The sequence below is a fragment of the Pelobates fuscus genome, chromosome 2 (genome assembly GCF_036172605.1).
Source record: "Pelobates fuscus isolate aPelFus1 chromosome 2, aPelFus1.pri, whole genome shotgun sequence".
In the NCBI taxonomy this organism is placed as follows: domain Eukaryota; kingdom Metazoa; phylum Chordata; class Amphibia; order Anura; family Pelobatidae; genus Pelobates; species Pelobates fuscus.
Window position 1 is genome coordinate 106,322,239 of NC_086318.1, and position 14,764 is coordinate 106,337,002.

A 14,764-nucleotide genomic window follows, 5' to 3' on the forward strand; every position below is an offset into this window, starting at 1 on the left:
ATTTAAATCTATGATGTCCCTATGCCACTTAAAATAAAAAGAAAAAATGTGTTGCACCAAACTACTGGGAGAAAAAAAAGCAACGCCCAAAAAGTAATTAATTTCATTATGCATTTTTTCATTTTTTTCATTGGGGTAAATTTAAAAACTGCTCTCCAATCACAGACTTCCCAATGCAGCTCAATGAGAAGCCTTTGCAAGGCAGGTTATCTGGGCATTTGCCTATCTCTTGAGTTTAGATCCACTGAGCTAAACAACCAGGAACTAACAGGATCAGTTGATTTACAGCCAGGGGGTGTAACAAGGTTAATACGTAAAAGTGTAAATTTCTGATCAGGGTCTGGGATTCCATCAGGACCTTGAGGAATTTCCCATACCCGTCTCCGCTGTACCCTCTATGCCACAACCCACTCTTCTGAGTGGGACTATTGGACAATACCTACAAACAGTACCCCTCTACCCCCAACCTCACGCTCCACTATATCCTCCAAGATAGGAAGATAAAGACATTAGCCATCATCCTTCCAGAGGTACCTCACACAGGTACACAGCAATACCATTACACCCAACTGTTACACTTTATTCAAAGTATCCACTTGCTACCCAACGGGGCTAGAGATCTAACAAAGTTAAAACTTATGCGCTCATCTCCCCCCCACAGAAAAAAGTCCTATCGATTATGTATTCCTTCCTCCTAACCACCCAAGCCACTTCCCTGCCCCACTATACTGCGAGTTGGTAGCAGGAACTACAGCTAGTAGTAACCGAGGGCCAGTGGAAGACTTTTTCCAAATCCATAAGACTTCCATAAGCCTCGCAGCACAAGAGAGTAACTAACCACGCATCAGTCATGGCACTACACCCCAGCAAAACTGCACAAACTACACAATAATACACCGGATTCTTGCTGGAGATGCCATCAACCAGATGCAAATCAAGCACTCATTTGGTGGAATTGCACACAAATTAGCCAATTCTGGGAACGCGTCAGCTCAATACTACACACTATTACTGCAATACAGCTCTCATTTACACCGGAGTGCTTTCTGTTTCTTCTGCTACCAATCGGTCAGAGGAGACTGAAATCCCTGTTAATGTCTCTCCTTCTAACTGCTGCAAACCAACTCATTCCGTTACACTGGAGGCATGCAAACCCTCCCTCAATACGAGACTGGATTCAAAGAGTGAAGTACATAAAACAAATGGAAGAGATCACCTACTCCCTCTCCAAAAACGACCTTACATTCCAACAACTCTGGAAACCATTCGACACCTTTATACAAATGACAACCCGCAACACAGATACCGTAATGATGCCATGGGCAAACTCTCACAATAAAATACTCATAAATATATCATACGCTATTGACATTGATATAAGTCGGCTTCAACTGTACCCTACACATCTATATAACTCATTGAATGTTAAACTAGAAAGTCAATATACGCAGTTGTACACTTTTGCTCATCTAACTTTAACTATACGAGCCAATTTAAGTATTTAACCCTGTATTCTACTGTACTTTTTTTTTTTTTAACTACTGTTAAATGAAAAAAGAGGACACACTCTTCACACATAAACCACTTTAGCAAGCTGAAGTTCTTTAGGGGCTTGAAGTTCCTTTTACTATTGACGAACTTTAATGCATTCTGTCTGAAACATTCACTGTTCTTATTATTTTCAAAAAGTTCTGATTTCAAGAGAAATCAGCACTGTCATAAATCCTCTAGTAATCCCTCCAGACAGCGGGAGAGTTTTCTGTCTCATACGCTTAAAACTGTAGATCAAAAGTGAGTGCTTCTCATTGAAAACCCTGACTTCAGTGCTTCTCTTTGACAAGCATTGTTGGTGTGTCCCAATGTTTCCTTGTGAGCAGTCTCTGTTTGGACACAAATCATCTCTAATGATTTAATGGGTAGATTAGAGCTGCAATGGGTAGACTCTTCAGCAGCTGTAATAAAAGTGAGTTTAATTGATTTTAACAATTTCAGTGTTGGAATGGGAGAGACACAACAATCTAATTATATTTTAGTTAAAACGTTCCTTTAACTTGACAAGTCTTAAAAAAATAATTAACAGTATAGATTACTTTTTTAAGTGTTCTGTAAGAGTCTTATTTGTCTTGGGGTTTAAGTAAACTAATGCTGATGGTTTTCATTTGTGTCCTGTATAGTTTATGTTTACATCTATGCATGTCATGTCTGTAATTCACTTACATTAATACACAATAACCAGGCTTTCCGGAGTATCCTGCTTCATTCACAATTTTCTTTTCTTACTCATGGAAAAAAGGAAGCCAAGGTGTGAAAAAAATTATTGCCACATCCGTTTGTAATGGTAATATTTTGAAATGCGTTTTGGCAGTATTAACTGGAACGTGCGCTTCTTTTTAAGTCAAATAAAGTAATGGCTTATGAATTTTCCTGTGTTATTAATTTACGTTGGAAGGAATACCACATGTATTTTCCTAAATGCTCAAACATGCATATTTATAACATTTATAATTCTGTGTATGTTGGCTGACAGGTTCAAGCAGTTTGTGGAAATATTCATTTTTTATTAGAGTTTTGTATGCATGTTGCATCCAGGAGTGATATTGACAAAGCTAATTGTTCACATCTGTCAATAAAATTATATTTTCTTAAGATAAAGGAGTCCGCAGTCTACTCTACACAATGTTAATTGTGTATTCGTCATTAATATATATGAATAATAATTGTATTCTGTGCTTCAATTACCTAATAATAACATTAACAAGGGATGGCTAAAAATATTATTTTGCTTACAATAGAAGAAAGGAATTTTTAATGGTGTTGGAATAAGATTATACAAGTATGTAGAGGGTCAATGTAAAAGAGTTCTCTGGTGACCTGTTCATTAACAGAACTATACAAAGGATAGATTTTAATGTCCTGGAGGAAGATTATTATACCCACATATGCAGAAAGGTGTCTCTTCAGTAACAATTATAAATAATGAACAGATACTAGTTTAATAGTTTAAGTAGGATGGCCTCAATTTAAAGGAACACTATAGTCACCTAAATTACTTTAGCTAAATAAAGCAGTTTCAGTGTATAGATCATCCCCCTGCAATTTTACTGCTCAATTCACTGTCATTCACTCATACTGTTGGATATGTTTTCCAAATTTAGCATTTTTTAAAAATCATTTAATATTATGATGACAAATATTTACATTTTGTTATAGTTCGATTTATTTTATATATTTATATTTGTTATAGATTACAGGTTTTTGATATTTTTAAAATGCAGGACTAAATATTTTAAAAGTTTATTAAAAGAAAATACTGAATCATTCGGAACACTTATCCAACAATATTAACGTGAGGCTTATATGTGTCAACATTATAAATAACAACTTTTTGATCCAGTGAAAGTATTTTGGAATCAAGATGTATTCTCTACTTTAAAATGTGACTTGACTGAAAATAATGTGTTATTATTACTTATTTAATGTTTTTATTACAATTTCCGGCTCGGTTATGCTTAGAACACTGCCACGGTGAGCAGGACAAACAGCAGTAACTCTAGAATGTCTTCCCACTCTCTATTCATCTGTAGCATTCAGTTAACCATTCTTGGTTGTTCAATGTTTGGCCCACATTGTTGCTTTCCTATAATGACTTGTAATATACAATGAAGCTGTAAGCTGCAGACTGTTAGATTCACAAGAGACAAAGTCTTGCTTTCCTAAATACAGGATGCTAACATTGTACCAGCCCAGCTCATACAGTGATGTCGTACTAAACCAAGTATGTTTTCACAAGTGAGAAAATAATTTCTAAGAATGAGGTTGATTAATGAGGCAGGCTTAGGTACAGAAATCTGCAGAAATTTATATTGTAACACATATAGTATATTAACGAGGCCAAAGCCTATCAAACATGTTAAATACGTATGGTACCCAGAATGTCCCTCTAATATAAAGCATACAGTGCAGAATGTTTAGACTCCCTTAAAATAATGTGTAACACATTTTCCAGTTAAAATTGTTTGCTTGACTTCTGCATAATGACTGTGTTCATTTTTTCTCACCTAGGTAACCAGCCACAACAAACTGTAAATTTGTACGGCGATCCTTCACATTTCTGAACTTGTGGAGGGACACTGGGATATTTCCCGCATTGCAATGACAATTTTTGTCTGTTTCTGTAAAGCCAGTTAATTATTTTACTTATTCTTCTGCGTATGTGGTAATGTAACAAGAATCTCCATTTGGTATGTGGTCATGTTTTGCTTACCGTGGACCTAATGGTAAACGGGTCTCTGTTTAATATTTTATATTGTGACTTTTGCTGCTGATAAGAAAGTGTGACTAATTATAAAGATATATTGGACCAAATCACTAAAGTGTACGATACTCTGGTTTGAACTCCAAGTAGGCTTATTTAAAATGTTTATATTGCTAGAAAGTAAAACTTTTTTTTTCTACTCCTAGCTGTTTTCTGTAACTTTCTAAAATACTTTCTAAAGCTTTTTGTTATAATAATGGATATGTAAGTCTTTTCTTTACAATATTTAGTTAATATTAGCATTATACTAGTGGCATAATTAAGCAATTTATTTAAACTATTTATTTTTTCAGCTTTATCAATGCCATGTTTAGTTATTGGATTGGGTTCCGTGACTGTAGATATATTTAACTCTGGCATTTTTACTAATAATTTCTATGAGTAATTTGCAGTTTATTCATGATTGATAAATATATCTTTGGTCATAAAATGCAAACTATCGATTTGGAAATCTAGTTTAGGGTAACTGCTTTTATGTTATGGGGAAAGCAGAGGAACATTATTTGGTTAATCTCCAGGTAAATAAACAAAAGCAGTACCTACCAACACTAGGACAGGCACATTTTGGATACCGAATAGACTGTTAGAATGAGATTCTTTATTTGCAGACACTTTGCCTGCTATGTTATTTAGACATCATAAAAAATGGCAGCTAAGGTCATTGCTTTGTCACTAACAATTTGCTTGTCTCAGGGATAATGCGGCCCCTTGATTGCTAGAGGGACTATCTGTCATTGATTCATTTGCTTGTCATTGAACATGTTGTCCCTCTTGCATGTAAGAGGCTAATAGTTAGTGCCCCAAACATCTTTTTTTTTTTATATACAGTATATGCTGACAATGTAAAAAAGCAGAAAAGATAACCATTGAGATACACAACATGTTTATTTTTTTTTCATTTGATACAAATAGGCTTCAGACCCTCATTTTAAAGTAGAATTAATCCATACATATATCTCATCAAAAGTGATCTATATCCTTTCATGAGACAAGAGGGGAAGAGTCCAAGAACACGCTGCCTTCCATGCTCAGAGATTTTCACATTTCCTTTTATTGTAAATGATTCCAATAATTTTTCCCAATTTAATAATAGATCAAATGTACATTAACTACTTTCTCAACTTCCTAGGAATGTACTAAGACAAAATGTCTGTTGGTGCTCATGTATTTACAGGTTGACACTGTGTTAGTTTAGGGAGGTCACGTTGACACGTAAGGTTGATGATTCATATAAGAATGCGCATGTTTGTTGGAGTGCAGAGTGCGATGTATTTTCAGTTAGCTGTTTTTGATTAGACATAGTCATATAAGCTAGAAGTATTGAGGTAAAATGTGTAATAAACCATTGCAGGTAGAGTGAGGAGTGATCAGTTTGTCATTTTACAGCTTAAAAAAAATGAAATGATCTATTTTTGTAAATAAATTGTACAGTTAATTGCTTTTACATTGGATTAAGCATCTGTGTGTGTTATTTTTGCGGTAGTATGTTAAGATAATAATGTGCCTGATCATTGTTAAAAAAAAATAAAAAAAATGTATGCCTATTAATCCACAGTTATCAAATTGTGATTAGTAAGTTAGATTTATTATTTATTTATTTTTCTGAAGAGCTGCACCCTTAAGATAATTTATAAAATAAATATGCCTTCCTACATTGATATTCAAAATATTCCCTGTATTTTCTACAATAAAACAACAGAAAGTTGGTTAGAAAATGAGAGCTACTATGGCAATCCAATATTACTTGGTTGGTTTCAGAAAATGCATACAAATAAAAGTCTGATTCCTTAATTATTCAATTTAAACATACCAAACAGATACATGGTCTTACAACATTACATTTATTGCTTAATACTCTAATTTGCTAATTGTGGATAGAATGTGAAAATTGAATACACTTGTAAATGCTCCATATGCTTAAATATTTTGCCATGTGGTTTTAAATATCAACTATATTTTGGGCACAGCAACATCCTGTTGACTAAACATAGCTACTGGAATGATGTCTCTGTCAATGCTTGTGCATCTAAACTTTGATCATTCATGTAGGGTAAATGACGTAAGTACTAGGTAAGGCAAAACACTCACAATTTGTTTTAAAGGAGCAGAAAACATGGTCTGTGAAGGAGGGCCATGTTTAAAAGACACACTCTAAGCAACATAACTAGTATAGCTTGCAGAACATATTATGTTCACATTATGGAACTGGCACCATCCACTGGATTAATGTCCAAACAATGTTTTGCATAAACAGAGCCCTGCGCATCTAACCACTCCCCCATCTGCCTCATTAATAATGCAAACTTTACACTTCCATATTATCACTGTCAATTGTATCAAATCTAAATGGAATGATTGGCAGGAGGTATGTTGGCTCAAAGCTGTTAACCTATCAATGCAATCCAAGTTCAACAATATGGACAATGATATTGTAAAAAGGAAAATTCCACATTATCAATATGGAATAGCGAGGGGACAGTCACAAAGCTCCAGTTTATGCCAAACCTCTCCTAAATGTGTTGACATTAAACCAAAGAACTGCTCCAGGGTAGTCTAGGCAACTTTATGACTAAAGAGAGCTGTAGTAGTTATGTCCCTTGGAGTGTACTCTTAGCTCTGTCTTGCATTTGAATTCTGATTATACCAAGTAGCTGACTGAGAGGAACACTGAGGTCCAGTTAGTATGCACTATAGACTCCCAACTGCATGTATAGTCAAACCATCAGCTAGAATCCCTATTTCCTCATAGATCTTTCTCTAAAACATTTACATGTACTTTTTTAGTTTTACACTAGAATGTTCTGGTCCTGGACAAAAAAAAAGAATAATACAATTTACCTCCTTAAATGACAGACTGCTTTTAAAAGAGTTCACATGGAGTGCAATGCCAACAAGAACCAATACAGAGATTTGGCAGTAGATGTGTTTGCCCATGTAACAACAAATGGAATAGTTTTTGCTAATTGCAATATCGCATGAAATTGCAAACTTTAATGTGACATCATCTGGAACCTTGGCTGGCACATTACTTCATTTTCATGATATGCTGAAAATAAATGCATTATGGAACTGGCCTGGGGATAATCTAAAAAACATGTATTCAACAATATATGCATTTGTTACCAATTCCATTACCTCATTGTGGGGATCTTGTTTTCTGCTATAGTTCCCAAAATAATTGTCAGTGACCAATTCACTTAAATTATAGCCAATCTACACGTCCTATGTAGGATGACACAGACTTCATTCAAATAATATAATACATTTTTAAAACTGTCAGTTTCTGTAGTCTATTTACTAAATAGTGAATTGTGGTGAATTGGCAAAAGAACTGCATAATCATAGATTTAAAAAAAAATATATGTTTCTGCATTCTAATCCAAATGTCGCAGTTCCCCTGTAAATCCAACACAATCAGCTAAGTAAATAAACCAATTTAGACTTCAGACATTAAAACAAATTGTATGATTGTTGTTGAATTTCTGCTATGTCAGTCGAACAAATAACCACAGACTCCTGTAACATTGTGTAGCTGCTATTTTTGCAGAATGTAAATAAAGCTATAAGCATTATTTCTAAATGATCTTTCTCTCGTTTGTATTTTAAAACTTGGATAAATGGGAATGAACAGTTTGATTAATCGAACATTGTTACACGTGTTGTTTTTGTCATCAATTTTAATTTACCATATATTTCATGAAATGTAAAAAAAAATATATAGCAAATAAACCATGTTTAAGTGCAATATTGATAATAACCACCAAATACTTCCATGTTTTATTTTATTTATTTTTTTTTATTATTTTTTAGGTTTGTGATTTTTAGCTTTTTGCTTTTTGGTAAGGGTACCTAACAGTTACAAAAATATTAATGAAAAAAAAAAAAAGAATGGAATGTCCACCATATAGTTTTAATTTAGAAATATATATCTTTTATATAACATAATCCTTTATTTCACAGTTTTATTACTTTTAAATGGGATAAAAAGTGCCTAAAATAGAAGTCTTTAGCTTGCATAGTTACTATTAATAATGATGAACTATGAATGCAAAAATGTCTCTTGTACAAACATAGCAAGTCTGTAATTTTAAACACCAAAATTCTGAATAGTTTTTTTTCCTTCAGCTTTTTTTGAAACACGTTGGAGTGAAAGCTTAGTGTTTTTAATCTCCGTTGTTCTCTTCTCAGATAACTTTTAAGTATGTTGTTGTGGTATCTGTTCCAAGGGGATTCTTAGCTATACATTTGTACATACCAGTATCAGAGCTTCTTGGATTCTGTACAACTAATGTGCCCTGCGGATGGAGTAGTTCAGTGCCTGAGGGGCGTCCTTTGCTTGCTGTAGATAATAAAGATAAATCTGGTAATTCCCATGTTATCTCAGGTTTTGGGATGCCAATAGCTGCACAGTTGAGGTGTACAGCAGATCCTACTCTTGTGTGAATGTTTTGTGGAGGTTTGTTTGTAATCCTAGGTGGGTAAGCTACAACCATGACAGGCACACTGATAGATGCCTCACCTGCATAATTCTTGGCTTTACAAAGATAATTCCCTCGATCATGTATTGTTGTTTCTTCAATGACTAAGGTTCCATTCTCAAGCAATGCGTATTTTCCATTGACTTGTGGTCTGTCTACAACATATCCACTAGGAAGTGTCCAGATTACACTAGGCCGAGGTATTCCATCAGAAAGACAATGTAAAGATAACGTCTCTCCAATTATATTCTTAATGGGTCCTCTAGGATGTGTAAGAATGGTAGGCTTCTGGCCAACTTCCAAAATAATGAGCTTCTCAATGTAGCCCACTATGTTTCTGGCACCACATCGATATTTTCCTGTGTCATCTTTTGTTGGGCTGTAAATAATGAGGGTTCCATTGCTTCCTGCATGATATTTAGACACCTTTTGCCCACTTATGAATCGCGTGCCATTTGGCAAAAGCCATGAGATTTCTGGAGCAGGGTTTCCATCTGCAAAACAATTCAGTATTGCCATTTTGCCTGGCTTAGCTATCATTTTCTCATTAAATGGATTTTTAAACATGGGCCTTCTAAGCACATCTACTACTTCCAGCTGCACCACTAACATACTTTCACCACCATCATTACGAGCAACACAGGTGAATTCTGCCGTGTCTGAGGGCCGTACATTCCGAATTTCCAATGTACCATTCTTGTGCACAATTATCCGACTCCCATGATATGGGGCGGTTAGATAAATATTATCTGGCATGATCCACATAATTTGAAGAGGTGGATTACCTTCTGCCCTGCAGTTAATTAGCTTTCTGGAGTGCTTTAAGGCAGTATCCTTAATAATAGTCTTATTTGTATATAAACCATTTATAATTGGCGGTTTGGACTGAACATCCAACTTAAGCAGTTTAGTGTCATCTCCAGCAGGGTTCCGTGCCACACACATATATTCCCCTGCGTCCAATAAGATGAGTTGATTTATTGTTAAAGATCCATTTTCATACAACACATATCTGTCATGAGATGTTGCTATCATATCACTTGATGGAAGCAACCAAAATATTTTTGGCTTGGGTTCTCCAATAGCCTCACAATGCAAATCTATACTTTCTGTTGCTCTGGCAGCATACAGTGTCTTGTGATTCATCTGGATGCGGGGGGCTGCTGTTACCACCTTTATATGTACTTTCATTTCATCTTTCCCCAATGTATTTTCAGCATAGCAAGTATAATCTCCTTCCTCAGCCATGCCTACCTTGTTGAGATATAATGTTCCATTATCAAATAGGACATACCTGCGTTTCCGCCTTCCACTATCATCAGCTTGAAGTACGTTATTTAATATTGTGCCATCAGGTAAGCTCCATGTTATTTCTGGCAATGGTAAGCCTGATGCCTTGCAATCCACCTTGAAGTCCTTCCCATAAGGTACTTGCTTGTTGAGGTGTTGTTTTTGAATGATCTTTGCGGGTTTCATGGTTACACTGACTTTCATTAATATTAAGTCCTCACCCATTTTATTTCTTGCTACACATAAATAGTCACCAGAATCCTTTTCAGTCACAGAATCAATCAAGAGGGAGCCATTTGGATGCACTTTAATTCGATTTCCCATTCTGGTAAGAAAAAGAAAGTAAAGGTATCGTTAACATTTATGATACAATATTCATGAGATTATTGTACAGTGCTGCAACATGTGCTAGAAACAGGACACAACGAATTATGAATATACAGCATGTTTGTACTTAACACAGTACATTGGGATTAAATAATTATTTTATAGTAAATTAAAGGATTTTAAAGGGTCTGTAACAATAACCAGTATTTTGCTTTAATGGTTTCACTGAAATGCAAAAAGCATGGTGGTATGCCAAGTTCACAACGGAAGAAAAATAACATAAACAACTTGAATATTAAAAATCAATGGCTCATTATAAAAGGATATAAGGATCAGCTGAGCCCAGGATTTCTGTACTGTGATCTATGACAACCGAGGGGAGCAGGAGATCTGTGTTGATATAATTACACATTTTGTGTAACTTCTGATTCCAGATGAGAGATTATCAATCACACCTGAGTGTTGATCCGCATTCTACTTATTGGGGCATTAAATGCACAGTCACAACAAGAGTTTGACCTCTAGATAGGTTTTTTTTTTTTGCCAAGGCTTTGTATCATGATTTGAATCATACCCACTTTTTCCATGGTGGGTATTCTACTTTGGGCATTCTACTTTGCCTAATATGACCCCCAATCCTCATACTATACCAATATAAAAGTACATAAAATAGTTAAAGGGAAACTCCAGTGCTAGGAAAACAATCCGTTTTCCTGGCACTGCAGGTCCCCTGTCCCTCCCACCCCCTAGTCACCGGTTGCTGAAGGGGTGAAAATCCCTTTAGTAACTTACCAGAGGCATCGACATGTCCCACGTCGCTGCTTCTTCCTCCGCCGCTCCTCCCAGTGATTGCGTCGGCGGGTGGGCTAGACTGATCCTGCCCACCGGCCGAGGAGACCTAATGCGCATGCGCGGCAATGCCACACATGCGCATTAGCGCTCCCCTTTGGAAAGCATTAAAAAATATTTTCAATGCCTTTCTATGAGGAAATGAGCGACACTCGAGGTCCTCACACAGCGTAAGGACGTCCAGCGACGCTCTAGCAAAGAAAATCAGGAAGTGACCTCTAGTGGCTGTCAAGTAGACAGCCACTAGAGGTGGAGTTAACCCTGCAAGGTAATTATTGCAGTTTATAAAAAACTGCAATAATTACACTTGCAGGGTTAAGAGTAATATTCCGAGAACCATTCGGCGAAACGTTCCACAAAGTAATAGCAATCCGATCGGGAACAATCTGCACTTTTGGTATATTTTTGTCTATGTAGTGCAAAAACTGTGGGAGGAGTTAGGGTGGCAAATTTGGCTATAATAATAATAATATATATGTGAGAAAACATTAAGTGGTCTTGCTATGCAAGAACACTTAATAAAACAATTAAAAAAAACAACCTTTTCAATGTCAGGCAAATGCTGCAGCTGGATGATGCTCCTTCCTGACTAGGAAGAAGCTCCACCAATCCTCTTGTACTGGTTTGTGGTGTTGGTCAATAACATGTAAAAACCCATCCATCAGGTATATATGGGTTTAGTTTTCTCCAGCCATAATTCCACCCATCTTATAGAATGAGTGGAACTGTTTAATAAAACAAAATAGCAAAGCCACACTATGGTTGCTGATAGCTGATTCACAATTTATTTTAAAATGTTGTGGACCAGGCTGTGTGCAGGGATCTCTAAAGTCGCTAACCACAGTTGAGTGACTGCGGCTCAGATGCTTTCCTGGACGTGTTGAGAATGAGAGATGCCCTTTCTAGTTGTGCTTAGTGCATGGATACATCAAATGCACAAGTTAGATCTCAGATGACAAAAAAAGGAAGTAAAAATTCCTCCTCTGATATTTGAGAGCTGGAGGGCTGGCTTATGGCAGTGATCTCTGCAAATTGTTGCAATTGTTGGCTACTCTTAGCATGAAGACCAGGTGCAGGGAACTCTCTTCACAATAACTTTCAGTCATACAAAGTTCTGTAAATGGAACAGCGTCCCTTTAGGTTTAATCAAATGTAATTAACAACCTACAGCCTAATATTTCACTGTAGCTCACATTATTTTGAAACAGTGGTACTTTCTACACTTTTCTTTTTAAATAACGTTTCTGTTGAGAATCAGTGATTATTTCCACACCAACATAAAAATGCACTACGAAGTAGCAAAGCTGATTGCTGTTTTATTTTCAGTATTCTACACCCATTGTTTATTGACAAAACAGTAATCCTCTTCTGGCTAAGCATCATGTCATCATGTTAGTTTGCCATTAATGATGGACAGGCTCTATAGGATTTGTGTCTGCTCCCAACTTGATTAACCAATGCTAGTTCTATTATAACTTCCTAAAGTCGCAGAATCCACTTTTGTCAAAAACTGTATTGAAGTAGCACTGTCATCTGAAATGACCTATGCACCATCACACAGCAAGCAAACAGGCAAACTGATAATTCATTGTATAAATGTTTAATGCATCTGTTCAGCAGTTTTTTTTTGTTGGTTTAAAAAAAAAAAAAAAAAAATCAAGTTAACTTTTGGCATAAATCAGGGAGTTAGAGTGTTTTTTTCTGTCTTCTGCACTTTTGAAAGCTAGGATATATTCTTTTGATTACGTAGTCTGACTGGATGCTGATGTCACATGTTAAGTGCAGCTATGGAGCTCGGACACATCAGCAATATGGAGATCCTAGAACAGAGTGACATTTGGATAGAAAAGAGGGACAGAGGTGTTTGTACTCGATCTAGAGACTGTCCCTCCTAAATAGGGATAACTGGGAGGTATGTTTTAGGAATTGGATAATATGCTAATGTGAACTGCTCAGGGCCGGATTAACATAGGGGCTGATGGAGCTGCAGCTCCAGGCCCAGGTCCATGGAATAGGCCCATTTAAAAAAAAAAAAAAAAATGTTTCTTTTTTTTTTTTACACACTACTCTTAGGTTTGCCACCTGACTGGTATTTTACTGGCACAGCCAATATTTGAGGCTGCCGGGCCGTGCCGGTATTGCAGTAATACCGGCAATACCAATGCAGGTATTTTTCTCCGAATCAATGGAGATTACTCTGCAATACCAGCACCGGCCAGTAGGGGTCACTGTGTGTGGAGAGAGGCAGGGATAGGAAGTTACAGCATATCCCTGCCTCTCTCTACTACTTACTGATCTGTGGGGGAGCAGAAACACAGCACAGAGTCCAGACAGCAGCTCTACAGCTCAGGTAAGTGAGGGATAGGGGGAAAGGCAGCAGGGAACAATGGGGACACTGAGACACTAGGGGACACTGGGACACATGGGGATGCTGAGACACATGGGGACGCTGTGAGATATAGGGACATTGGGATACACTGAGACATTGGGACACGGAGACACTATGTCCCCATTTCTCCCAGTGTCCCACATCCAGTGTTGCTAGTGTCTGTATCCCCAAGTCTCCCAGTGTCTGTGTTCCTAGTGTCTCAGTGTGCCTAGTGTCACCATGTCTCCCAGTGTCCCTATATGTCCCAGTGTCCCCATGTGTCTGTTTCCCAGCCAGTGTCCCCTAGTCTCCCAGTGTCCCCTAGTCTCCCCGTGTCTGTGTTCCCATGTCTCTGTGTCCCTAGTGTCTTAGTGTCCCTAAATGTTTCAGTGTCCCCATGTCTCCCAGTGTCTGTGTCCCTAATGTCTCAGTGTCCACATTTCTCCCAGTTTCCCTAAATGTCCCAGTGTCCCCATGTCTCTGTGTCCCCATGTCTGTGTCCCCATGTCTCTGTGTCCCCGGGTCTCTCAGTGTCCCCATGTCTCTCAGTGCCCTCAGGTCTCTCAGTGTCCCCATGTCTCACTGTGTCCCCAGTATCCTAGTGACATGGGGACACTGAGAGACTAGGGGACTGGGTGACATAGAGGGAAAGACACTGTAATGCATAGGGACACTGAGACACTGGGTGACTTACGAGACTGAGACACTGGGAGCAATCCATCTATACAGCAGAATCAAACTGTGAGTAGTTTGTTGGTGATTTTACAGAATTTTCTCTGATGTCACTCCTTGTGATTATACAAATGATTAAGGCTGGTATTTTTTTTCCAAGAAAGGTGGCAACCCTAACTACTCTTCACATACTCTTGCTTAAAGGAGCACTATAGGGTCAGGAACACAATCATGTATTTCTGACCCGATTATGTTAAAACCACCTGGCCCCTTCTTGCCTTCCTAAGTATAGTAAAATATAACTAGTATTCAAGTCTGCAGCTGCTGGCTCTACCTCTTAACCGACTGTCTGCTGACATCATCAGAAGTGGTGGTCTGAGCAAATTACAATACTTCCCCATAGGATTGGCTGAGACTGTCAACTAGGCAGATCAGGGGCAGAGCCAGCACAAGTCCAACATAGCC

At 37.3% G+C, this 14,764-nt stretch overlaps 2 protein-coding genes across 2 annotated transcripts in view; one reads left to right on the forward strand and one right to left on the reverse strand.

Moving 5' to 3' along the window:
• Positions 1–4,463, forward strand: part of MED12L (mediator complex subunit 12L) — a 442,361-nt gene extending 437,898 nt beyond the window's left edge. Inside the window, exon 45 of the mRNA XM_063442526.1 lies at positions 4,063–4,463. Coding sequence (XP_063298596.1) covers positions 4,063–4,115 — 53 coding nt within the window. The 3' untranslated portion in view covers positions 4,116–4,463. The remainder of the gene's footprint in view (positions 1–4,062) is intronic.
• A 3,810-nt stretch (positions 4,464–8,273) lies between these two features.
• Positions 8,274–14,764, reverse strand: part of IGSF10 (immunoglobulin superfamily member 10) — a 38,588-nt gene continuing 32,097 nt past the window's right edge. Inside the window, exon 7 of the mRNA XM_063442524.1 lies at positions 8,274–10,408. Coding sequence (XP_063298594.1) covers positions 8,500–10,408 — 1,909 coding nt within the window. The 3' untranslated portion in view covers positions 8,274–8,499. The remainder of the gene's footprint in view (positions 10,409–14,764) is intronic.